This window comes from Lepidochelys olivacea, assembly GCF_965140295.1.
Source record: "Lepidochelys olivacea isolate rLepOli2 genome assembly, chromosome: 8".
Classification (NCBI taxonomy): Eukaryota; Metazoa; Chordata; order Testudines; family Cheloniidae; genus Lepidochelys; species Lepidochelys olivacea.
In genome coordinates this window covers 104,812,553-104,837,135 of record NC_140418.1, presented here as the reverse complement: position 1 = coordinate 104,837,135, position 24,583 = coordinate 104,812,553, and the positions used below count along the sequence as shown (strand labels likewise).

At 43.5% G+C, this 24,583-nt stretch overlaps 2 protein-coding genes across 3 annotated transcripts in view; one reads left to right on the top strand and one right to left on the bottom strand.

Moving 5' to 3' along the window:
• Nucleotides 1-3,644: 3,644 nt before the first annotated feature.
• On the bottom strand, nt 3,645-14,246 carry PRDX1 (peroxiredoxin 1). Its single transcript, XM_084636882.1, has 6 exons — nt 14,115-14,246; nt 9,481-9,597; nt 8,495-8,648; nt 8,014-8,136; nt 5,943-6,073; nt 3,645-4,048 (listed from the first exon to the last, which is right to left on the bottom strand). The coding sequence occupies exons 2-6, from the start codon at nt 9,584-9,586 to the stop codon at nt 3,963-3,965; spliced, it is 600 nt and encodes a 199-aa protein (XP_084493008.1). The 5' UTR covers nt 9,587-9,597; nt 14,115-14,246; the 3' UTR covers nt 3,645-3,962.
• A 100-nt stretch (nt 14,247-14,346) lies between these two features.
• Nucleotides 14,347-24,583, top strand: part of AKR1A1 (aldo-keto reductase family 1 member A1) — a 43,978-nt gene continuing 33,741 nt past the window's right edge. Inside the window, exon 1 of one of the 2 annotated variants that reach the window (XM_084636881.1) lies at nt 14,347-14,487. The gene's annotated coding sequence lies outside the window, so the exon portion shown is untranslated. Of the gene's footprint in view, nt 14,488-24,265; nt 24,399-24,583 lie in introns of those variants that run through there. The other variant, XM_084636880.1, reaches the window with a different exon arrangement.

Below are 24,583 nucleotides of genomic sequence, written 5' to 3'. Positions count from 1 at the left end.
TTTGTGAGCTACAGCTCACTTCATCGGATGCATACCGTGGAAACTGCAGCAGACATTATATACACACAGAGATCATGAAACAATACCTCCTCCCACCCCACTGTCCTGCTGGTAATAGCTTATCTAAAGTGATCATCAAGTTGGGCCATTTCCAGCACAAATCCAGGTTTTCTCACAGGATCTGATTGCTGTATGGGGAGAGGAATCCGTGCTATCAGAACTCCGTTCCAGTTTTCGAAATGCCAAAACCTTTCTCAAAATCTCCCAGAGCATGAAGGACAGAGGCCATAACAGGGACCCAAAGCAGTGCCACATGAAACTGAAGGAGCTGAGGCAAGCCTACCAGAAAACCAGAGAGGCGAACGGCCGCTCCGGGTCAGAGCCCCAAACATGCCGCTTGTATGATGAGCTGCATGCCATTTTAGGGGGTTCAGCCACCACTACCCCAGCCGTGTTGTTTGACTCCTTCAATGGAGATGGAGGCAATACGGAAGCAGGTTTTGGGGACGAAGAAGATGATGATGAGGTTGTAGATAGCTCACAGCAAGCAAGCGGAGAAACCGGTTTTCCTGACAGCCAGGAACTGTTTCTCACCCTGGACCTGGAGCCAGTACCCCCCCAAACCCACCCAAGGCTGCCTCCTGGACCCAGCAGGCGGAGAAGGGACCTCCGGTGAGTGTACCTTTTAAAATACTATACATGGTTTAAAAGCAAGCATGTGAAAGGATTACTTTGCTCTGGCATTCACAGCTCTCCTGGATATACTCCCAAAGCCTTTGCAAAAGGTTTCTGGGGAGGGCAGCCTTATTGCATCGTTCATGGTAGGACACTTTACCACTCCAGGCCAGTAACACGTACTCAGGAATCATTGTACAACAAAGCATTGCAGTGTATGTTTGCTGGCGTTCAAACAACATCTGTTCTTTATCTCTGTGTTATCCTCAGGAGAGTGAGATATAATTCATGGTCACCTGGTTGAAATAGAGTGCTTTTCTTCAGGGAACACTCAGAGGAGCCTGTTCCTGCTGAGCTGTTTGTCTGTGGCTAAACAGAAATGTTCCCCACTGTTAGCCACAGGGAGGGAGTAGCCACGCGGTGGGGGAGGCAAAATGTGACCTTGTAACGAAAGCACATGTGCTATGTATGTAATGTTAACAGCAAGTTTTACCCTGAAAGAGTGTAGGCACTGTTTTATAAAATGTGTCTTTTTAAATACCGCTGTCCCTTTTTTTTCCTCCACCAGCTACATGTGTTTCAATGATCACAGGATCTTCTCCTTCCCAGAGGCTAGTGAAGATTAGAAAGAAAAAAAACCAAACACACTTGAGATGAAATGTTCTCTGAGCTCATGCTGTCCTTCCACACTGACAGAGCACAGACGAATGTGTGGAGGCAAATAATGTCAGAGTGCAGGAAAGCACAAAATGACCGGGAGGAGAGGTGGCGGGTTGAGAGAGGGCTGAAGCTCAAATGTGGTGGCAGCATGATGAGAGGAGGCAGAATTCAATGCTGAGGCTGCTGGAGGACCAAACCAGTATGCTCCAGTGTATGGTTGAGCTGCAGCAAAGGCAGCTGGAGCACAGACTGCCACTACAGCCCCTGTGTAACCAACCGCCCTCCTCCCCAAGTTCCATAGCCTCCACACCCAGATGCCCAAGAACATGGTGGGGGCTACTGGCCAACCAGCCACTCTGCCACAGAGGATTGCCCAAAAAAAGAAGGCTGGCATTCAATAAATTTTAAAGTTGTAAACTTTTCCTTCCCTCCTCCATCACCCCTCCTAGGCTACCTTGGTAGTCATCCCCCTATTTGTGTGATGAATGAATAAAGAATGCATGAATGTGAAGCAACAATGACTTTATTGCCTCTGCAAGCAGTGATTGAAGGGAGGAGGGGAGGGTGGTTAGTTTACAGGGAAGTAGAGTGAACCAAGGGGTGGGGGGGTTTCAAAGAGAAACAAACAACTTTCACACCGTAGCCTGGCCAGTCATGAAACTGGTTTTCAAAGCTTCTCTGATGTGTACCACACCCTCCTGTGCTCTTCTAACCGCCCTGGTGTCTGGCTGCGTGTAACCAGCAGCCAGGCGATTTGCCTCAACCTCCCACCCCACCATAAACATCTCCCCCTTACTCTCACAGATATTGTGGAGCACACAGCAAGCAGTAATAACAGTGGGAATATTGGTTTTGCTGAGGTCTAAGCGAGTCAGTAAACTGCACCAGTGCGCTTTTAAACGACCAAATGCACATTCTACCAACATTCTGCACTTGCTCAGCCTGTAGTTGAACAGCTCCTGACTACTGTCCAAGCTGCCTGTGTACAGCTTCATGAGCCATGGCATTAAGGATACATATAGGCATTTCAACATCCACAACAGTTATTTTCTGGTCTGGGAATCAAGTCCCTTCCTGCAGCTTTTGAAACAGACCAGAGTTCCTGAAGATGCAAATGTCATGTACCTTTCCCGGCCATCCCACGTTGATGTTGGTGAAACGTCCCTTGTGATCCACCAGAGCTTGCAGCACTATCGAAAAGTACCCCTTGCGGTTTATGTACTCGGCGGCTTGCTGCTCCGGTGCCAGGATAGGGATATGGGTTCCGTCTATGGCCCCACCACAGTTAAGGAATCCCCTTGCAGCAAAGCCATCCACTATGACCTGCACATTTCCCAGGGTCACTACCCTTGATATAAGCAGATCTTTGATTGCGTAGGCTACTTGCATCACAGCAGCCCCAACAGTAGATTTGTCCACTCCAAATTGATTCCCAACTGACCGGTAGCTGTCTGGAGTTGCAAGCTTCCACAGGGCTATCGCCACTCGCTTCTCAACCGTGAGGGCTGCTCTCATCTTGGTATTCATGTTCAGGGCAGGGGAAAGCAAGTCAAAGTTTCATGAAAGTGCCCTTATGCATGCAAAAGTTTTGCAGCCACTGGGAATCATCCCAGACCTGCAACACTATGCAATCTCACCAGTCTGTGCTTGTTTCCCAAGCCCAGAATCGGCGTTCCACAGCATGAACCTGCCCCATTAGCACCATGATGCATGCATTGGCAGGGCCCATGCTTTGAGAGAAATCTGTGTCCATGTCCTGATCACTCACATGACTGCGCTGACGTCGTCTCCTTGCCCGGTATCCCTCTGCCAGGTTCTGGTGCTGCATATACTGCTGGATAATGCGTGTGGTGTTTAATGTGCTCCTAATTGCCAAAGTGAGCTGAGCGGCCTCCATGCTTGCGTTGGTATGGCGTCCGCACAGAAAAAAGGTGCGAAACGATTGTCTGCCCTTGCTTTCACAGAGGGAGGGAGGGAGGGAACGGGGGCCTGACGATATGTACCCAGAACCACCCGCGACAATGTTTTAGCCCCATCAGGCATTGGGATCTCAACCCAGAATTCCAATGGGCAGCAGAGACTGCAGGAACTGTGGGATAGCTACCCACAGTGCAACGGTCTGGAAGTCTACTCTAGCCTTGGTACTGTGGAAGCACTCCGCCGAGTTAATGCACTTAGAGCATTTTCTGTGAGGACACACTTGAATATATTAAACCGATTTCTAAAAACCAACTTCTATAAATTCGACCTTATTCCATAGGGTAGACCTACCGTAAGTCACTGCTGGAATCCGTAGAGAAACAACACTGTTTTAGTTTTCAGGAGTTTAATAGTTACAAAATGTCAGACAGCTGTTCTACATGCAACACTGACCCAACCACTTACACTGCACTGGTCATTGACGTCAACAGGGCATGATGCACAAGTATTGATCATTAGGATTCTATATCAAGGTATTGTCAGTAAGACTAGTAAAAAGGATGGTTGACACCTACAGACAAGACTTCTCTTGACTCACAGTATACAATCTTTAAATAGTCAGAAAATTCAAAAAATACTTGACACTTGTTCTTTTCCTGAAGGCAGACTAGTATCCTCAGACTAACAGTAGAGCACAGGCAGCAAGTTTACTTCTGCTTGGAAAAGAATTCTTTGCTTTTCTGAACATCAGGTTTGATGGTTTCACTCCCAGGTTTCCAACCAGCTGGGCAAACTGAAAGAGAAGTTGTATTAACTGCTTGTAGAAGTTTCTGTAAGATATGTTTTTACAAGAGAACAGAGCATGCCAGCAATTCATAAGACTGAAAATATACAATGATTACAGCAATAAGTAATTGTCACTGCCATTCACCTTAACACTTGATTCTGTTTTACTTGTATTTTGTGCTTCAGTTATCAGTGCCCAAGGAAGCTATAGACAATTTTAATTCTGGTATTTCCCCAGCTTCTGAATGCTTTTATAGCTATTTGCAGACTCAGGAATCCTAGAGGGGAAACATACTCTAGTGGCTTTAAATCCTTCTGCCCCCAGTTTGTCCCTGTCCCCATCTGTTCCTGTCCTCCCCCACCTCCAACTCCTAGCCAGGCTGCTTCTTTCTTCACTGCCTCGGCACCACCAGGGGACAATTGAGTACACAGGACAGTCTCCCTGCTCAGTTCTGGTGCCTGGCACCAATGGCCAACAGCAACTAGGAGGAGCAAGTGCAGGTAAAGTATTGCTCAGTCTCTGGAGAGGGCATACACCCAGCCTGGTCAGCACATAAAAGACAGTGCTGCAATGGCACGTGCCCAGTACATGCATAATCTTTGGAGACTTCAACAATAAGCTTGGAGCCTGTGCCAACTGATTTGTCAGAGGCTTCTAATTTGGAGAGTAATCCACTCAAATTTGGCCTAGTGGAAAGACAGCACATCCCTTAAATCAGGGCAGGAACACTGGCAAATTGAGTCTGCCCAAAAGCATGGAAGCACTAGTGCTTAACAAAATGGCTGGAAGAAGTTACTATGGGCAACAACAGTATTTTCCCCTAGTTTTGGTCTCTGACCCATTTAGGAGAATGGTTTCTACGAAAAAAGATCCAGCCTGAGGGAGACACCTGGAATGAAAACGCCGAATGGGTAGTTGAAGTTCAGCAATTCTAAGCAACTTAAGACAGTCTTGTAACAGAAAGTGTTACTTAAACTACCAATTCTGTCCGTAATTAAAAGTGGATTAAGCAGTGAGCCAATGTTTGGTTAGAAATAATTGCGCTGATTCAAGACTATTTCAGTGTTAGCTACCAGAATAGCAAGTTCTCATTAGAAGTTCTTTAATAGGTTTGTTTCAGTGTAACAGATTCCAACCTCCAGCACCACAGAACTTATGGACAGAATGCAAGAGGGAGCCCTGAGCTGCTAGCCAGTTGCTCTTCTGCCCTTCCTAATTTGACTTGCCCCATGACTACAGGGAAAGGTGAGAAGCCAAAGCATGGAGAGCTGCCATGCCTGTCTGCCCAAGCCTTCCCATAGGATGCTTTATTAAGCCCGGGGAGAGATGCAGCCTGCCCAGGAATTTACTAGGGAGCCACTGTAATATTACCCAAGTCTTGCATAGTACTTTTCATCCATAAATCTTTTCAGTTGCATCTAGTCCATCCCTGGAGGGCACGAGTATAGCCACTGGTTAGGTGTACATTTGTTCTTCAAATGGTGGAGCGTATAAGCCATTGAACTAGATCAAGCAACTGCTACCTGCTTACATAGCTTGATGTTACTGAGTAAGTGCCCATTACCAGAATCAGTCATATTTTTAAGTGATGTTTGTACATTACATGAAGTAATGCTTAATAGATTAACTAAAATAGGGGTAGAACAGCATTATGTTGCATTTTTACAGATGAATGAGAAAAATCTCTAAGACAAGGTTTCTTTGTTTTTGGGTGCATTTTGAGGTCACCTCCAACTAAGTAAGTTTCTGCATAAGCTTTATGCCAAAACATGCAAGTGCCTTGAGTTTACAAAGGCCCTGGCTATGTGGCATTGCTTTTCCAGTTGATAAGATTATTTCCCTTTACAAGAGGAAAAGGGGTACTTTTAAATACTTCAGGCAAACTAATGCAAGAGCTTACCTTCTCCATGTTTATCTGTGAACTGGAAAGCCTGGACTAATCTGAGAGTTTCATCAACTGAGCGGCCAACAGGGAGATCATTGATGGTAATTTGACGCAAGATTCCCTTATCATCAATAATGAACAGGCCTCTGCAGAAAAGCACAAAAATTTTGAACACAAAAGTCAAAACAAAGAACAGACTTTGAAAGAAAGATTATGCCTTCAGTTCTGCAAGTATACTCTAATGTGGCAGTACAACAAGCTACTGCATGGGTTTGTTTTTTAGTGTGATACTAAGTTACTGAACTTTGCAAAGAAAGTCAGGCTGCACAACAATATATCCCTTGTATGTAAAATATTGAAACAAGTGTTTGTCCCACAATACTACATTGCAGGCCTATCCTCAACATAAGCTAGAGGTGACAGGAGAACAAATTTTCATCTGGAGACCATTTACAACTCCCATTGCAATAGGAAATATACCCAGGAGGAGAGCCTTCCATGCATAAGGATCAACAGAAAAAAAGAATAGAACAGAGGAGGAAGGTAGCAGAGGCAAGGACAGGAAAGCTCCTTTCACATGTGTCAAATATCAAGGGAAGGGTAAACACCTTTAAAATCCCTCCTGGCCAGAGGAAAAACCCTTTCACCTGTAAAGGGTTAAGAAGCTAGGATAACCTCGCTGACACCTGACTAAAATGACCAATGATGAGACAAGATACTTTCAAAGCTGGAGGGGGGGAAAAACAAAGGGTCAGTGTGATGCTTTGGCTGGGGACAGAACAGGAATGGAGTCTTAGAACTTAGTAAGTAATCTAGCTAGATATGCCTTAGATTCTGTTTTCTTTAAATGGCTGAGAAAATAAGCTGTGCTGAATGGAATGGATATTCCTGTCTTTGTGTCTTTTTGTAACTTAAGGTTTTGCCTAGAGGGATTCTCTATGTTTTGAATCTAATTACCCCGCAAGGTATTTACCATCCTGATTTTACAGAGGTGATTCTTTTTACTTTTTCTTCTATTAAAATTCTTCTAAGAACCTGATTGCTTTTTCATTGTTCTTAAGATCCAAGGGTTTGGGTCGGTGGTCACCTATGCAAATTGGTGAGGATTTTTATCACCAAGGGGGGTGCAAGGTTTTGGTGAGGACTTTGCGGGGAAGATGTTTCCAAACAAGCTCTTTCCAAATAAAATAAAACCGGTTAGATGTTTGGTAGTAAAACCAAAAGTAGCAAAAGCAGAAGTCCATGGGCAAAAGATAAAATAGTTTGTACCTTGGGGAAGTTTTAACCTAAGCTGGTAAAAGTAAGCTTAGGAGGTTTTCATGCAGGTCCCCACATCTGTACCCTACAGTTCAGGGTGGGGAAGGAACCTTGACAACATGGATGAAAGGAACACTCATGTCAGAGACCAAATGAAGCCATAGCTGAACCTCCTTTCAAAACTATATTGAAATTAGTAGGTATTTGGTTGCAGTAGATAAACTCTAGTCTCGAGGTGAGGCCGCTGAAGTTAAGCTCTGAATGGCAGGCCACAAAAGATCCGGTGGTCTTCCAGACCTGTCAGATCTGAAATCAATATTCAGAAAGGTGTTACGAGATGTTCACTTCCTTAGACTAAAATAGCAGTCATGAGGCAGGCATATACAGGAAGCTCACACCCCCAGCTTGATATTTCTTTAATTAAGCTAGCATTTACATTTATATGGTTCATTGCAAATCTGTGCTTTGCAGACTACACAGTGTGTCACTATGGAAACAGCAATTTTGAGTGAAGAGTGGCAACTAGCTAGTATGCTGTCCAATAGCGACATGGGTTAGGAAAAGGAAGGCAACTTTCAGCTAGAGAAACCAAGGTATGAGCAAGTGCCTTTGGCAGCCAAACATGGCATGTTTGAGAAAGCTTAGAGAATTTTAGTTTGAGTGCAGGGAAGCAAGTAAGCTAAATGAACTTTAGCTTGCAAGATCTCCCAAGTACATGCGAGTTTTAGCAGTTTTTTTTGGTAAAGACACTCTAGAAGTTTTTTTTACTTCTATTTGAAGTAATCTGTGGATCACAGCAGTCATGAGGATAGCCTGCCAGCAGCCTTACCTGTATGCAATACCTTCATCTTCTTTTAATACGCCGTACTCTTTAGCAATGGTGCGTTTTGTATCAGAAACCAGTGGAATGTTCATGTTACCCAATCCACCCTGCTTCTTAGGAGTATTGATCCTGACGAGGAAGAGGAGTATGTCAGGAAGGAGAGGACACAGCAGTTCAGGAAACTACAGGAGTACAGTGTACCTGTGCTGGAATACCTATACCTTTTTGCAGAATTAATATTGCAATTAACTGCATCATTAATGTCTTGGGGAAAGGTGGCAATTGCAGTAATTAAGCAATATTCTTAGGTCAGATGCCACCTCTATTAATTGGTATTGATCACAACAAGACAATTCTGTTATACAATTGCTGCTTGCTAGTCTCGATGTAGATTTGAATACAGCAGAAAAGTTAAGAGTTTTTTTTTTTTAAGTATACTCTGTAGACAAACTAGCATAAGTCACAAGCGTTAAAGATGGATGCTTACCAGGCAAGGTGACAGAAGTGAGAGTCAACAGAAGCTCCAATTACTTGACAGTTGAGTTTCTTAAACTCATCAGCCCTGTCACTGAACGCAATAATCTCAGTTGGACAAACAAAGGTGAAGTCAAGGGGATAGAAGAAGAAAACAACATATTTTCCTAGGGAAAAATAAAAAAAACCACAAATTAGTCCTTTGGGCAAGTTAGACTGCCTTAGGTAGTTACAGTAGTCTCAAAAGCACAAACACACACAAAGACCCGATGTATTCCACTTAACAACTAGGTCAGGGCTGTTTCGTCTTTAGAACAGGAGGTCATCGGCTTTAGTTATACTACTCGCTTCCATACAGAAACTGTATATTTGTTGGCTACAAAATGTTCAATTCCACTGTAGGATGTACTATATCATTAATATTCTTGGTGCATTGTTATTAGAGACCAAGGAGGACTGAAGTCTTTTATGATTTTTTTTTTTAAAAAAGTCTTGCTCTATTTTTCCCCAAGGCAGCCAGTTTTCTAGTGCTATAGAAGAATACTGCTTCCAGCTAGCTAATGAAGATGGGAAAGCATTACATTAGTTCCATTTGAAAAACAAAAAAAAAAAAAAATGGACTGTGCCACATAATATTTGAGATGTTGCATCAGCTCCTTGTCTGGAGTGATAAGCAAGCCAAACAGGTCTGATCCAATACATTTTAGAGTAAATTAAGCTCTCATTAAAGTTTAGGATTCACATTTGCTACCCACCAAGCAGAACATGGGCAAATACTGCCAGATTCCTCACACAGCTTTGCAAGTGAAGACTTGTAATAACCCTACCATGCCAGCTCTGACTTCTCAATCAAATCACTGCACAAGTTACATTCTAAGAAAGGATGATCACCAACTCGGACTTTTGAATCAATCCAAGTCACCAGAAATGAAATGCGGTACACATGTAGATTCCCTACTTCTCTCTTCCACAAGTGCAACTGTATACTTTTAGACTTACCTTTATAGTCAGAGAGGGTGATGTCTTTGAACTGCCCATCAGGCATCACAGCTGTGGCTTTGAAGCTGGGGGCTGGTTTCCCAATAAATGCATTTCCTGCAGACATCTTGATATGGGCTAGAATATTAGAGACATGTTAGACAATGTAGCTTTTCTGAAATGTAGCATTGTCAACCCAAGGAGCAACATGCAGTTTTGCCATAATAATCCAGTGGTTTTTTTAGACTGGAAACTTCTGTCATTAATATTGACCACAAGTTCAGCGAGTAAGTTTAGTTTGCCAAAGCCTCTGGTGCCTAGGTATCACATAGCTACACTAAGTAGGATCTTAAAAAAGACGTCAGTATTGACTACTGACATTACAAGTAGTCACACACACACACTTTAGGAAGAGGAGACAAATGCAATCCACATATCTAAGACCAAACTACTTGAGACACTACCAAACTGAGTTCATACAACCTTAATAAGATTCCATGGACTAGAGTTGTTCCTCTTCTGCCCTCTGCCTTAAGTAATTTAAAATGTATCATGCACAAAGTTAGCATATTAACTTTGAGTTCACTCAGCATCTCACTACAAAATTCAAGATCTGAAAAGAAGCTGGCCTTCTGCAGTTGTGCTAGTATGCAGCATGACTCAGAGTTAACAGATCCAACCCACACAAGGAAGCCTCTGTCTGTTCCATGTTCAGAATAGATACATGCAGTTCAAGACCTTGACCATTCCACCATGCTATTGGTTTGATAACAAATAAGCATTGCCAGTATGCCTAGGAAGACTATGTCCTTCCTCCAGTTAGAGTATATCAAAGGTTGTTATAGTGTAAGGTTAAAAGCTTCCATTTTATTTGTTAGTGAAAAGGGAGCTGTGTGTGTAAAACCCCCCCAAAACTACTGGAAAATTTAGGAACTCAATCATTTTACAACACGATGTATTTCAGTGTTACTATGACTGTTAATTCAGACTTAAGCTATTTGTACCAGTTTTACCAAATCAATTATTTTATTGTAGTGCTGAATTAGCAAGTTTGTGATTAGGAGTGCTTTCTCAACACTACAGAGCATTTATACTTCTTAGAGGTTATTTAAGATTGTGTAAGGACAACAACATTTCTTTTGTTCAGTCTAAGGGAGATGGCTGTGTTGCAGAATGGTCAGACTCCAGTTATTTCAGAAGTTAGACATCAGATGCATTTTGTTTTGATGCTTTTAAGAGCTTCATGCCTGTGTAAGGGAAAACATATTTAAAGCTCTATGCACAAAAGCAAACTGCTTTAGTTTCAGTAAAGTTATGTTAGACTATATCTTTAAGAAAATGGCAAGTTTTGTATGAAATTTGTTAGGCAACGTTGTTGCCAAGAATTAATACTCAAGTGAGAAAACTGCATTATGATTCCCCACAGCATAGTTTCTACCTTGTTTGGAGTCTCTGCCACAGTCTAGTATTATCACAGCACATGGCAACTAACCACAGAAAACTATCTGGCATACTCTAGCTAAATTTGACAGCATTTCCTGAACACAACATGGTGAAGACACCCAATGCTCAATATTGTGTTATTTCCTTTCAATTTATAAAGGATTAAAAGCAGCTGACCTTTGCTCTGAGCACCCTGTCAGTGATTTAAAATGGCATCAAATACAGTTTAATCAGCTCATAGTTAATCTTCAAGTCCCCCTGTAGCTTCAAAGGTTAGCTGAAACAATTGGGTCCTGCAGCATCCTCTAAAGACAACAAGTTTCAGAATAACAGCCGTGTTAGTCTGTATTCGCAAAAAGAAAAAGGAGTACTTGTGGCACCTTAGAGACTAACCAATTTATTTGAGCATAAGCTTTCGTGAGCTACAGCTCACTTCATCGGATGCATGCTGTGGAGAGAGTAGAAGATTTTTGTACACACAAAGCATGAAAAAATGGGTCTCTCCCCACACCCCACTCTCCTGCTGGTAATAGCTTATCTAAAGTGATCACTCTCCTTACAATGTGTATGATGGAAATGTTAAACATTTCAATTAAATGATAACATTAATGCAAAGTTAAATGTGCTGGAAATGGTCCACCTTGATCATCATACACATTGTAAGGAGAGCGATCACTTTAGATAAGCTATTACCAGCAGGAGAGTGGGGTGGGGGGAGAGAAAACCTTTTGTAGTGGTAAATACCCATTTTTTCATGCTTTGTGTGTATAAAAAGATCTTCTACACTTTCCACAGTATGCATCCAATGAAGTGAGCTGTAGCTCACGAAAGCTTATGCTCAAATAAATTGGTTAGTCTCTAAGGTGCCACAAGTAAAGACAACAAGTTCAGGCTATTTGAACCGGGGTAGGAGGGGAGTCCAGAAAAAATCCCTGCCAGCCCCTTCTCCCCCAGTGATACCAGAATGAAGTAGAGGTTCTGATACTAGTCACAATAGTGGTACTGTACTATCCCTTTTTACAATTTGTTAAACATGAATAAAACTTTTGTTCTACCATGCCTAGTAAGAGGACACAGTTGTGCAATTCTGAGGCCACTGAACTAGCTTCGCTTAACATGGCTCTCTGAACTTTGCTCTGGAGCCAGCTCACCCGCACTGAGGAACTCAGCCCACAGAAACCAAGCATGGCATTAGTCTTGACACTAGAATCATAGAATCATAGAATATCAGGGTTGGAAGGGACCCCAGAAGGTCATCTAGTCCAACCCCCTGCTCAAAGCAGGACCAATTCCCAGTTAAATCATCCCAGCCAGGGCTTTGTCAAGCCTGACCTTAAAAACCTCTAAGGAAGGAGATTCTACCACCTCCCTAGGTAACGCATTCCAGTGTTTCACCACCCTCTTAGTGAAAAAGTTTTTCCTAATATCCAATCTAAACCTCCCCCACTGCAACTTGAGACCATTACTCCTCGTTCTGTCATCTGCTACCATTGAGAACAGTCTAGAGCCATCCTCTTTGGAACCCCCTTTCAGGTAGTTGAAAGCAGCTATCAAATCCCCCCTCATTCTTCTCTTCTGCAGGCTAAACAATCCCAGCTCCCTCAGCCTCTCCTCATAACTCATGTGTTCCAGTCCCCTAATCATTTTTGTTGCCCTTCGCTGGACTCTCTCCAATTTATCCACATCCTTCTTGAAGTGTGGGGCCCAAAACTGGACACAGTACTCCAGATGAGGCCTCACCAATGTCGAATAGAGGGGAACGATCACGTCCCTCGATCTGCTCGCTATGCCCCTACTTATACATCCCAAAATGCCATTGGCCTTCTTGGCAACAAGGGCACACTGCTGACTCATATCCAGCTTCTCGTCCACTGTCACCCCTAGGTCCTTTTCTGCAGAACTGCTGCCTAGCCATTCGGTCCCTAGTCTGTAGCTGTGCATTGGGTTCTTCCGTCCTAAGTGCAGGACCCTGCACTTATCCTTATTGAACCTCATCAGATTCCTTTTGGCCCAATCTTCCAATTGGTCTAGGTCCTTCTGTATCCTATCCCTCCCCTCCAGCGTATCTACCACTCCTCCCAGTTTAGTATCATCCGCAAATTTGCTGAGAGTGCAATCCACACCATCCTCCAGATCATTTATGAAGATATTGAATAAAACTGGCCCCAGGACCGACCCCTGGGGCACTCCACTTGATACCGGCTGCCAACTAGACATGGAGCCATTGATCACTACCCGTTGAGCCCGACAATTTAGCCAGCTTTCTACCCACCTTATAGTGCATTCATCCAGCCCATACTTCCTTAACTTAACTAGATAGGGCCGGTTCCCTCCAAGCCCACCAACTTCGAGATAACCTCCATCCAAACCAGATTTCCCCAAAGTTAGAACCCAAAGAGTCCAAACCAGATTTCTTTGCTAAACTTCTGCCATTAAAGGATTAATAGCCTGCTAGGACATTGGTCTATCCAGCCAAGAGAAATTGGGATTACAACATGCCATTTCAGGGCCACCTTAAGAGCATTTGTTTCCCCTGCTCTCCCTGTAAGGAGAGAAGCTGCCAGTATCACAATCCGCTGATGGCGATTGCCAGAGAAATCCCAAAGTTGGTTCCCTTAACGCTCCTGCGCTTTGCTCCCAGAAAAAAAGGAGCGTATTAGGAACAACATTCGTTTCAGGGAGCCAGATTTATTCAGCTCCCGGAGGTCACGCTAACAACAGATTTTCAGATTGTTCTAGCTAAAGTCTCTTCCCTCCTCCCCCTTAAAGGCAAAAGGGACCTGACGCATAAAAGCACCTAAGCGTTAACAGGCTTGGTGTTCCTGGCAGGAAAATTAGTTCCCCGTGCTCTGCCCTTCTGCTACCCCAGGTGCGGCCCAGAACAGTTAGACGATCCGCAAGCATTTCGACAGGAAGGCAACTCAAACCAAGCACAGAGCACACACACCCCGTTTCCCTCTAATTTACAAAGTCCCATTTAGGAAGAAAAAAACGTCAGAAAGCTTTTACCCCCACTCCCGCCTGCCCAGCACCACACAGCTCGAGTCTGTCTATTTTTAAGCAATCCTCATTTGTATGGAGGGAGCCAAGGGTAGGTTTACCCAAAAAACGAACAAACCCACCCAAATCTACCCTGCAGATAAAACATGTTATACCATAATTTAAACTTTGCTACGGGCAGATAACTGAAGCTTGCACCGACAGACACTTACATAAAGGAAAGGCAGGCTCCTCAAACGCCACTTCTCACACACCGAGACAGACTCCCAAAACTAACTAAACTGCCTGCAAGCAAGCTCCGCAGCTGTGGCTTTATAGCCTCCCGGATCTCGCGAGGAAACGGGGCAGGGTGGCGCGGGGGGAAAGAATAAAGGAAACTCCCCCGGCCCCTCCTCTTCTGTCTCCGTTACAGATGCTATGGCTGCAGCGCCAGCATGACTGTGCAGATTTACACCGCTCCCTGGGTGTTTCACTAAGGGAAGACGTGCATGAGGTTATGTAGAGACGGAGGCAGCCTTAGTATCCCTGGTGTTGCAAACTGAATGAATTTGAAGAAGTGGCGATTTCAGTCTAGATACTACAGTGGTATGTGCTTTAGAAATGTGCAGTGTGATAGTAATAAACGTTTGATCAATTTACGGGAAGGTGGTTTCAAAGGGTCCTTAGAAAGCCATTTTGAGCTTCCATTGCAAGAGAAAGAGATCATTAAAAACTGTTTAACTTGAATTTATAGTCTAGTTAGCTAGCAGTACTTTACCACTTGTGACATGGGAGGTGAGGAGGAAACAGTTTAGACTTTGGGGGAAAGTAAGGTTTATGGGGTTTAACTGTACCAGTGAGGTCTGTAGAAGTTTTGCCATTTAAAAACAGAATTGGGCCTATATTGGAATTCTAGTATATAAAATATGTTAAACATACATATATATATATATATATGACCAAATAAATCATTCTCACTATATTAATACAAGCAGTCCCACTAGCTGTATCTGCTAGCCCTTTCCACCTAATATTTCTTGCCTCTGTTCTCACTGGTACAATATCATCAGTGGAAGCATTTTGTTTTCAGTTTTGTCACTACCCCAAATTAAAGGTGATCTCCGAGCTCTGACAGGGACACAGAGCAGCCCTCTGCTGAACAAAGTTAAATCTTCCCTTGGATGGGGTTTGATCCAAAGTTCATTGGATTCAGTGGAAATATTGTCACAGAGTTCAATGGACGTTGCATCAGGCCTGTGAAGCAGCTATTCTGAGGGACATGCAGAGGAATTTCCAGGACTAAATGGCCTGTGTAAACGTCTACAAGTATTCTGAAATGTTGGATCCAAGAATATATCAAACTGACGTTCTGTTTGGTTTAGGCACACAACTGAGTTTAATGTTAAAATTAGGGCTATCAAGCGATTAAAAAAATTAATCGCAATTAATTGTGCAATTAAAAAAATAATTGCATGATTAGTTGTGCTGTTCAACAATAGAATACCATTTATTTTAAATATTTTTGGATGTTTATTACATTTTAAAATATATTAATTTCAATTACAACACAGAATACAAAGTGTACAGTGCTCACTTTATATTTATTTTTTTATTACAAATATTTGCACTGTAAAAAAACAAAAACATTGTATTTTTCAATTCCCCTCATACAAGTACTGGGGTGCAATCTCTATCATGAAAGTTGAACTTACAAGTGTAGAACTATGTAAAAAAACCTGCATTCAAAAATAAAACAATGTAAAATTTTAGACCCTACTAGTCCACTCAGCCCTACTTCTTGGTCAGCCAATCACTCAGACAAACAAGGTTGTTTACATTTGCAGGAGACAGTGCTGCCTGCTTCTTATTACAATGTGACCTGAAAGTGAGAAGAGGCATTTGCATGGCGCTGCTGTAGACAGCATCACAAGATATTTATGTGCCAGATGCACTAAAGATTCATATGTCCCTTCATGCTTCAACCACCATTCCAGAGGATGTGCATCCGTGCTGATGACGGGTTCTGCTCGGTAATGATCCAAAGCAGTGCGGACCGACGCATGTTCATTTTTATCATCTCAGTCAGATGCCACCAGCAGAAGGCTGATTTTCTTTTTTGGTGGTTCGGGTTCTGTAGTTTCCGCATCAGAGTGTTGCTCTTTTAAGACTTCTGAAAGCATGCTCTACACCTCATCCCTCTCAGATTTTTGGCAGGCACTTCAGATTCTTAAACCTTGGGTCGAGTGCTGTAGCTATCTTTAACAATCTCACGTTGGTACCTTCTTTGCATTTTGTCAAATCTGTTGTGAAAATGTTCTTAAAACGAACATGTGCTGGGTCATCATCTAAGACTGCTATAACATGAAATATGTGCAGGATGCAGGTAAAACAGAGCAGGAGACATACAATTCTTCCCCCAAGGAGTACAGTCACAAATTTAATTGATGCATTATTTTTGTAATGAGCATCATCAGCATGGAAGCATGTTCTCTGGAATGCTGGCTGAAGCATGGAAGGGGCATACGAATATTTAGCGTATCTGGCATGTAAATACCTTGCAACGCCTGGCTACAAAAGTGCCATGCGAATGTCTGTTCTCGCTTTCAGGTGACGTAAATAAAAAGCAGGCAGCAGTATGTCCCGTCAATGTAAACAAACTTGTTTGTCTTGGCCCTGGTCTACACTAGGAGTTGAGGTTGAATTTAGCAGCGTTAAATCGATTTAACCCTGCACCCGTCCACACGACGAAGCCCTTTTTCCGACTTAAAGGGCTCTTAAAATCGATTTCCTTACTCCACCCCCGACAAGGGGATTAGCACTGAAATCGGCCTTGCTGGGTCAAATTGGGGTACTGTGGACGCAATTAGACGGTATTGGCCTCCGGGAGCTATCCCATAGTGCTCCATTGTGACTGCTCTGGACAGCACTCTCAACTCAGATGCACTGGCCAGGTAGACAGGAAAAGGCCCGCGAACTTTTGAATTTCAATTTCCTGTTTGGCCAGCGTGGAAAGCTGCAGATGACCATGCAGAGCTCATCAACGGAGGTGACCATGATGGAGTCCCAGAATCGCAAAAGAGCTCCAGCATGGACCGAACGGGAGGTACGGGATCTGATCGCTGTATGGGGAGAGGAATCGTGCTATCAGAACTCCGTTCCAGTTTTCGAAATGCCAAAACATTTTTCAAAATCTCCCAGGCCATGAAGGACAGAGGCCATAACAGGGACCTGAAGCAGTGCCGCATGAAACTTAAGGTGCTGAGATAAGCCTACCAGAAAACCAGAGAGGCGAATGGCCACTCTGGGTCAGAGCCCAAAACATGCCGCTTGTATGATGAGCTGCATGCCATTTTAGGGGGTTCAGCCACCACTACCCCAGCCATGTTGTTTGACTCCTTCAATGGAGATGGAGGCAACACGGAAGCAGGTTTTGGGGACGAGGAAGATGATGATGAGGTTGTACATAGCTCACAGCAAGCAAGCGGAGAAACTGGGTTTCCCAATTGTCTGCCCTTGCTTTCACAGAAGGAGGGAGGGAAGGGGGGCCTGACGATATGTACCCAGAACCACCTGCGACAATGTTTTAGCCCCATCAGGCATTGGGATTTCTACCCAGAATTCAAATGGGCAGCGGAGACCGTGGGAACTGTGGGATAGCTACGCACAGTGCAACGCTCCGGAAGTCGACGGTTGCCTCGGTACTGTGGACACACTCCGCCGACTACATGCACTTACAGCATTTGTGTGGGGACACACACAATCGATTGTATAAAAACGCTTTCTACAAAACTGACTTCTATATATTCAACTTAATATCATAGTGTAGACATACCCTTAGTGATTGGCAGAATAAGATGTAGAACTGAGTGGACTTGTAGGCTCTAGGGTTTTACATTGTTTTGTTTTTGAGTGCAGTTATGTAACCAAAAAAAAAAAATCTGCATTTGTAAATTACACTTTCATGATAAAGAGATTGAACTTCAGTACTTGTATGAGGTGAATTGAAAAATACAATTTCTTTTGTTTATCATTTTTACAGTGCATATATTTGTAATCAAAAATAATAATATAAAGTGAGCGCTGTGTACTTTGTATTCTGAGTTGTAATTGAAATCAATATTGAAAATGTAGAAAAACATCCAAAAATATTTAATAAATTTCAATTGGTATTCTACTGTGTGATTAATCGCCATTAATTTTTTTGAGTTAATCGCCAGTTAACTGCGATTAATTGACAGCCCTAGTTAAAATGTTACAGATAAAACCTCAGCAATTACAGTGCTTGCTTTAATTATACTGCTAAATCCAGCTAGCAGAAATGTTTGTTCCTTGTCTGCACTACAATTTACAGTCACGTTAGCTAACTCCTTAAAACACATTTACAAATTCCCACGTAGAGTAACCCAAAGAGGTTAACAGCAGGGCAGCCTGCCAGAGCAGTCTGGAGTGTTGCTCTGGAGAAACCCAGGACCCAGTGAAGCTTTGGCACTGCAGATATAACATTACTGGGCCAGCCAGCCCTCCTCCCCCAAAAAGAGGAGCAGGGAGACTGGTCCCTCCCTGCTGCCACAGCTGGAGCAGCCCAAACACTAGGGCTATGTCTGCACTACATATTTTTAGTGATCCAAGTTAAATCGGCATACAGCCACCGCAGTTTGTATATTGTTTGTGCTCATGCATACTTGGCTCTTTGCATCGGTGCTGTGTGCTCTCACCAGGGGTGCTTGGATTGATGCACAGTGCAGTGTACCATGGGTAGGTATCTCAGTGAGCCACTTGCCACTGTTCGGCACACTGTCTTTTGGGTCATTTTGGTGGGGGCATAAATGTTCAACTTCCCGTAATTCAATGTTCTCCATCCCATAATATCATTTCTATCCCATAGTTTTCACATCTATTTTCAATTTCCCACACACACCCACACTGGACTTATTTCTGTCTGCCATCTCTCGCAGAATCATGGAGCCTCCACAGCTCTGTACTATTGTCATGAACATAGCAAGCACAGGATGTATTTGCAGAACTGCAGAGAACACAATTTCTTTGATGTGGCACATAGTGCAAACCAATTCAGGATTGTTGGCATTTACAGAGCAGCTTCAGATGGTGGAATACCATTTCTGGTCCCAAGAAGCAAGAACTGACTGGTGGGATAGCATGTAATGCAGGTTTGGGATGATGCTCAGTTGCTGCAGAACTTTCAGATGCGCAAGGCCACATTCTTGGATCCGTGTGCTGAGCTCGCCTCACCATCCAATGCAGGGACAACAAACTGAGAGCTGCATTGACAGTGCAGAAGTGAGTGGCAACCATAAGCGCCGACTCCGTGGATGCTCCGTGGCTGGAGCACCCACGGGAAAAACATGGTGTGTGCTGAGTACCCACTGGCAGCCCCCCTATCAGCAACCCTCCTGTCCTCCAGTGTTTGCTGCCTGCTGGCAGGCCCCACTAATCAGCACCTCCTCCTTCCTCCCCGCATCTCTCCTCCGCGATCAGCTGTTTTGTGGCGTGCAGGAAGGAGTGGGAGAAGTGAGGGTGTGGCGCACTGCAGGGAGGGGGTGGAACGGGGCAGGGGTGGGAAGGGGAGGAGTGGGGGCGGGGCCTGGGGCAGAGCCGGGGGGGTCAAACACGCCCCCCCCGGCACATTAAAAAGTCGGCACCTGTGGTGGCAACCACACTGTGGAAACTTGCAATGTCATATTGCTACCAGATAATAGGAAGTCATTTTGGAGTTGGCAAATTCACTGTTGGTGCTGTAGTCATGCAAGTGTGCAGGGATGTTAGTTGTCTCTTGCTATGCAGGACTCTGACTCTTGGCAATGTGCAGGACTTAGTGGATGGCTTGACAGCTATGGGGTTCCCAAACTGCAGTGGTGCCATAGATGGCATGCACATCCCTACTGTGGCATGAGAGCACCTTTCCGCACAGTACAGCAACAGAAAGGGCTGCTTTTCCATGGTTATGCAAGCACTTGAAGATCACCATCAGTGCTTCATTGACATCAGTATCGGCTGGTCAAGGAAGGTGCATGATGCTCACATCTTTAAGAACACGAGACTGTTCAGAAAGCTAAAAGCAGGGACCTTCTTTCCTGACCAGCGGATTATCTTTGGTGATGTTGAAATGCTTGGGGAATCCTGCCTACCCCTAGCTCCCATGGTTCATAGAAATATTCCAATGGTTATAACTACCTGTTGTGTACTGCACAATATTTGTGAAGCAAAGGGGGAGAACTTGCCTCAAGAGTAAAGATAGAGCGTCCATCAGCTGAATTTGAACAGCTGGACCCAAGGACTGTCGGACGAGCTCAATGCAGAGCTGTACGGCTTAGGGAGGCTTTGAAAGAGCACATTAACAGTGAGCCACAGTAATGTGCTGTGGTGTACTGTGCTCAACCTGGTGCTGCAGTTTGGGGGCCTGTTAGGAACTCCGTGGTGCTTGCTGCACGTCTGTGTGTATGTCACTGTAAGCGCAGCTAAGGAAGTGTTGGGTTGCTTGGTGTACATGTATGACTACACTGTTTGCCACCGATCCGCTGGGTAGTGAGCATACAAGCCCATTATTTTCACTGCCAGCAGGCATTATACACCATGTGTTGTAAACTAATAAAGATGAATCACTTTCAAAATAAGAGCTTTATTCAGTTATGAAAACAGCACCTAACAATCTGAAGGACATAATAGTAAATAGAAAAGGAGTACTTGTGGCACCTTAGAGACTAATCAATTTATTTGAGCATAAGCTTTTGTGAGCTACAGCTCACTTGATCGGATGAATGCATCCGATGAAGTGAGCTGTAGCTCACGAAAGCTTATGCTCAAATAAATTGGTTAGTCTCTAAGGTGCCACAAGTCCTCCTTTTCTTTTTGTGAATACAGACTAACACGGCTGTTACTCTGAAACCTGTCATAATAGTAAATAGATTTTTAACTTCAAAAATTTTCAGACCCTTAATAAATAAACAAGGGACAGGAACATTGATGTCCATTGTAGCAACACATACATCAGCCATGGCTCTTGCAGGTCAGTGTATGTGAAGCTGTGGTTATCCATGCTTTCCCCCAGTGTGGAATGGTCGGGATAAGTGTGCTGGCTCTGAGGCCACGTTGAATGGCAGGGGAGGTGCAGGGAGGCACGATGCTACAGCACTCCACCAACTGCAATGGCAGTCAAGCCCGGGATTGTTGAACCTAGAGGTCCACAAGTCTGCAGATCTGCATTTGCTAATGGAGAAGCTCCATTATGTCCTGGTGCATCTCCCTCTCCTTTTACTGCTGGGACTCCTGGGCATTTTTCCTGTCCACTCTTTCCTTCTCTGTACAGTCTGCAATATTCACTCTCTAGGCCAGTGGTTCTCAAACTTTTATGCTGGTGACCCCTTTCACATAGCAAGCCCCTGAGTGGGACTCCCCTTATAAATTAAAAACACTCTTTTATATGTTTAACACCATTATAAATTCTGGAGGCAAAGCGGGGTCGGGGTGGAGTTTGACAGCTCACAACCCCCAATGTAATAACCTCCCGACCCCCAGTTTGAGAACCCCTGCTCTAGGCCCTCTGCTAAGAGAAAACTCCCAGCCTACCTGTAGAGATTTTAAGGTAACAAAGATGAAAAAAATTATATGTTGTCATATTCTCAATCTAATAGGCATTTAGCTACCACTGATGGGCCTCAGACTCAGTTAGGTCTAGTAATACTACCTTTGAAAACATTTTGAGAAATTGAGCTCTGAAATTCAGTCTGTGAAATCACATAATATACTGTGTATTTGTACTTTTTTCTGCATTAGCTCAAAGTGATAGATGTTTGATTTTTTAAGTTAGATCAGAATGTCCTGTGTTCCTTTCCCTGTTCTGCAAGTATGCTTTTTAATTGGCAAATGTTATGTCTGCCTGAATGGATCATTACAGCCCTTTATGACACAAATTTTAATATATTTTCTTCCATTCTCTTGTCTACTTCCTATTTAGTTACTGGGCATTTAGTTCAGTGGACTAGGCCTCAGGAGACCTGGGGTCTAGTCCCAGCTCGGCCACTGGCTTGCTGGATAACCTTGGGCAAATCAGGTTTCAGAGTAACAGTGTTAGTCTGTATTCGCAAAAAGAAAAGGAGTACTTGTGGCACCTTAGAGACTAACCAATTTATTTGACTCACGAAAGCTTATGCTCAAATAAATTGGTTAGTCTCTAAGGTGCCACAAGTACTCCTTTTCTTCTTGGGCAACTCACTTCACCTCCCTATGCCTGAGTCCCCTGTCTTTAAAATGGGGATAATGATGCTCACCTCCTTTGTCAAGTGCTTTGAGATCTTCTGATGGAAAGTGCTATATAAGAGCTAGCTGGTATTATATATTTGTTGCAGTTTTCATACTTAAGGCCACATTATTTAAGCAGCCTCTACAGCCTTAAATTTGTCATGTTCTTGGCAGTGACTGTTAATAGTTTAAAGAAAAACAGGAACTTTCACTACCTTCTCTTCTTGCACTGTACTCTTTCCTTTTTTTCTTCCCCCCCCCCGCCTTGTTGTCTTTCCTTTTTTCTCTCTAGTCTCTGCTCCCTTACTCTGTTTGGTAGAGACAGGATGCAACATGGAGAAGGGTGATTGTGTGAGTGGCCAAAGGTGATTTTCCTATATCCCTGATCCTTCTGGGTTTGAACCAACTGAGAACAGCAAAGATGAAAAAGACTGCAGCAGAATGGCATTTTGGTAGACAATAACACTTGCTACACCAAAGTCCCTGTTGCAGATATCAGTCTGTGTTTCCATTATAACTCTACCTTACTTCCCAGATTCTCAAGCTTTCTAAGTTGGTTGTAAAAATGGAAACCTGTAGTACAAAGTCACAGCTGAATGTGATTTTCCTCAGTCATGGCCATATTTAGTTACACAAGTACAACAAACATAGGAATATTCCACACTCACAGGGACAGATCCTGCTTCCACTGCAATCAATGAAAGTTTTAATAACTTTAATAACATGATAACTTGATAACACGGCTGCTGCTCTGAAACCTCTGAGCTGTGGAGTAAGAGGGACCCAGTGCTACAAAACTATGGCACCTCTGATTAGAAAAATAAACCAAACTCGTGGACTTCCCACCGGCCCCTAAAAGAAGTGAGATGTAATTAAAGCTCACTACTCCCAATGGAGTGGGAGCAGGATCATATCTACACAGTATTAATCTATATACACATACCCAGGTTAACCTTGATTTACACCTACTTGCTTAAATAAGGAAACACATATTTGAGAATTAGTGTTTGAATAAAAGCTGTCTTTCTTGTCCCAGTACACTTCCTCCTCTTGTTGCATCTTCTAATGCAAACATTATAGCATGAAAAAGGGTGAAAAAAACTGACATTGGGTTTTCTGTGGAATGCTAATATTCAAAACTATGGATTTAAATAGTGTAAGAGACTTTTGGTGGGAGGGAAATATCTCCTAAAAGAGAAGGACAAGTTGTTGGGAGAAAAAACAAAGACTTTTCTGGAAAATATATGCTTGAACAATGTTCTCCCTTAGGGAAGTCTATGGTTCATCTTCATTTTTAAAAAGCCCTCCTTTTAAATAGATTGGAGCAGTTTGTTACCCTTTTGAGATCATTTTTAACTTTTTCAATTAATCTGAAAATCCAAGCTGTTGAAATGTACCACTATGAAGTGTAAGACAGAGACAAAGAAACAGCAAAAGACAAGAGGCTCTACATAGAAATGATTAACAAACAACATAATTAAATTAACTAAAACTAAATAATCCAAAGTCCAACCAGCAGTCCAGTCCACTATGCTGCTTCTCTTGTGATGTGTGTATTCTCTTTTTAACCCTACTGTGATGGAATAATGATTTCCCTGGTTGTTTGTCATAGGGGAGCAGATCCTATCAACCTTTAGTCAGGTGTGTAACTCCACTTATTCCAATGAACTGCTTAGCTGAGAAAGAGTTTGGAGGATGGGACCAAGAGTTGTGTCTCAAACTGTGACAGTCTGAGTGAGGGACATTTTAAACAGTGAGGAGGAGGAAACACTGACAATTTTTCCATCAGCAGAGGAAGAAATTTTAAAAAGCAAACTCCTCCTTTACAGGAGAGAATAGCTTTCAATGCAAAATCCTCCGTCACAAAATTCTACATGCAGAACCCTCGGTGGCAAGAGAAAAGCTACTTTAATTTTAACTCCAGAATAATGGGAATCTTCCTTTCAAATGAGAATGAATCCGGGCAGGATTTTGCCACTTAGGGGCTCCCCCTTTCTCAATTTCGGAGCCACCTTCTCCATCCAACACCCCCAGCAAGCTTCCAAAGGCTGCCGTGGAAGTTGTGCTGCACTGAGGACTTTTTTTTGAAGCAGAGGCAATATAGTAACAAATGTGCATTCTGCAGCCCCACGTGGAAGGGGAAATCTGCTGACTCTGACTGTGTGGTTAAAGTTCAAACCCGGAAACGGAAATGCAGAGCGGAGAGTTGTTGTATTTTGAACTCCCGTTGGGAATAGAGAAAGTAGAGTAACGGGTGTGCGGTGAGTTTCCCGATCTGATTTCGTAAAGCTGTTTTAATTCCCGTTTCAGTTTAACCCGATTTGCATGAGACTGGTCTGTGTATCCCCCGCGGCGCGGGGGGACGATTTGCAAAAGCTGTGGCTGTTTTGGGCTAAATGTCCCTTTTCCATTAGCTTTTGTCGCGGAAGTTGGTGGGATGATCGCT

Coding starts and splice junctions, on each gene's coding strand:
- PRDX1 (XM_084636882.1), bottom strand. CDS start 9,586: ATGTCTGCAGGAAATGCATTTATTGGGAAACCAGCCCCCAGCTTCAAA. Junction 6,074..8,013: donor GATGAAGGTATTGCATACAG/GTAAGGCTGCTG, acceptor GCTTTTCTGCAG/AGGCCTGTTCATTATTGATG. Junction 4,049..5,942: donor CACAGATAAACATGGAGAAG/GTAAGCTCTTGC, acceptor CTTCTCTTTCAG/TTTGCCCAGCTGGTTGGAAA.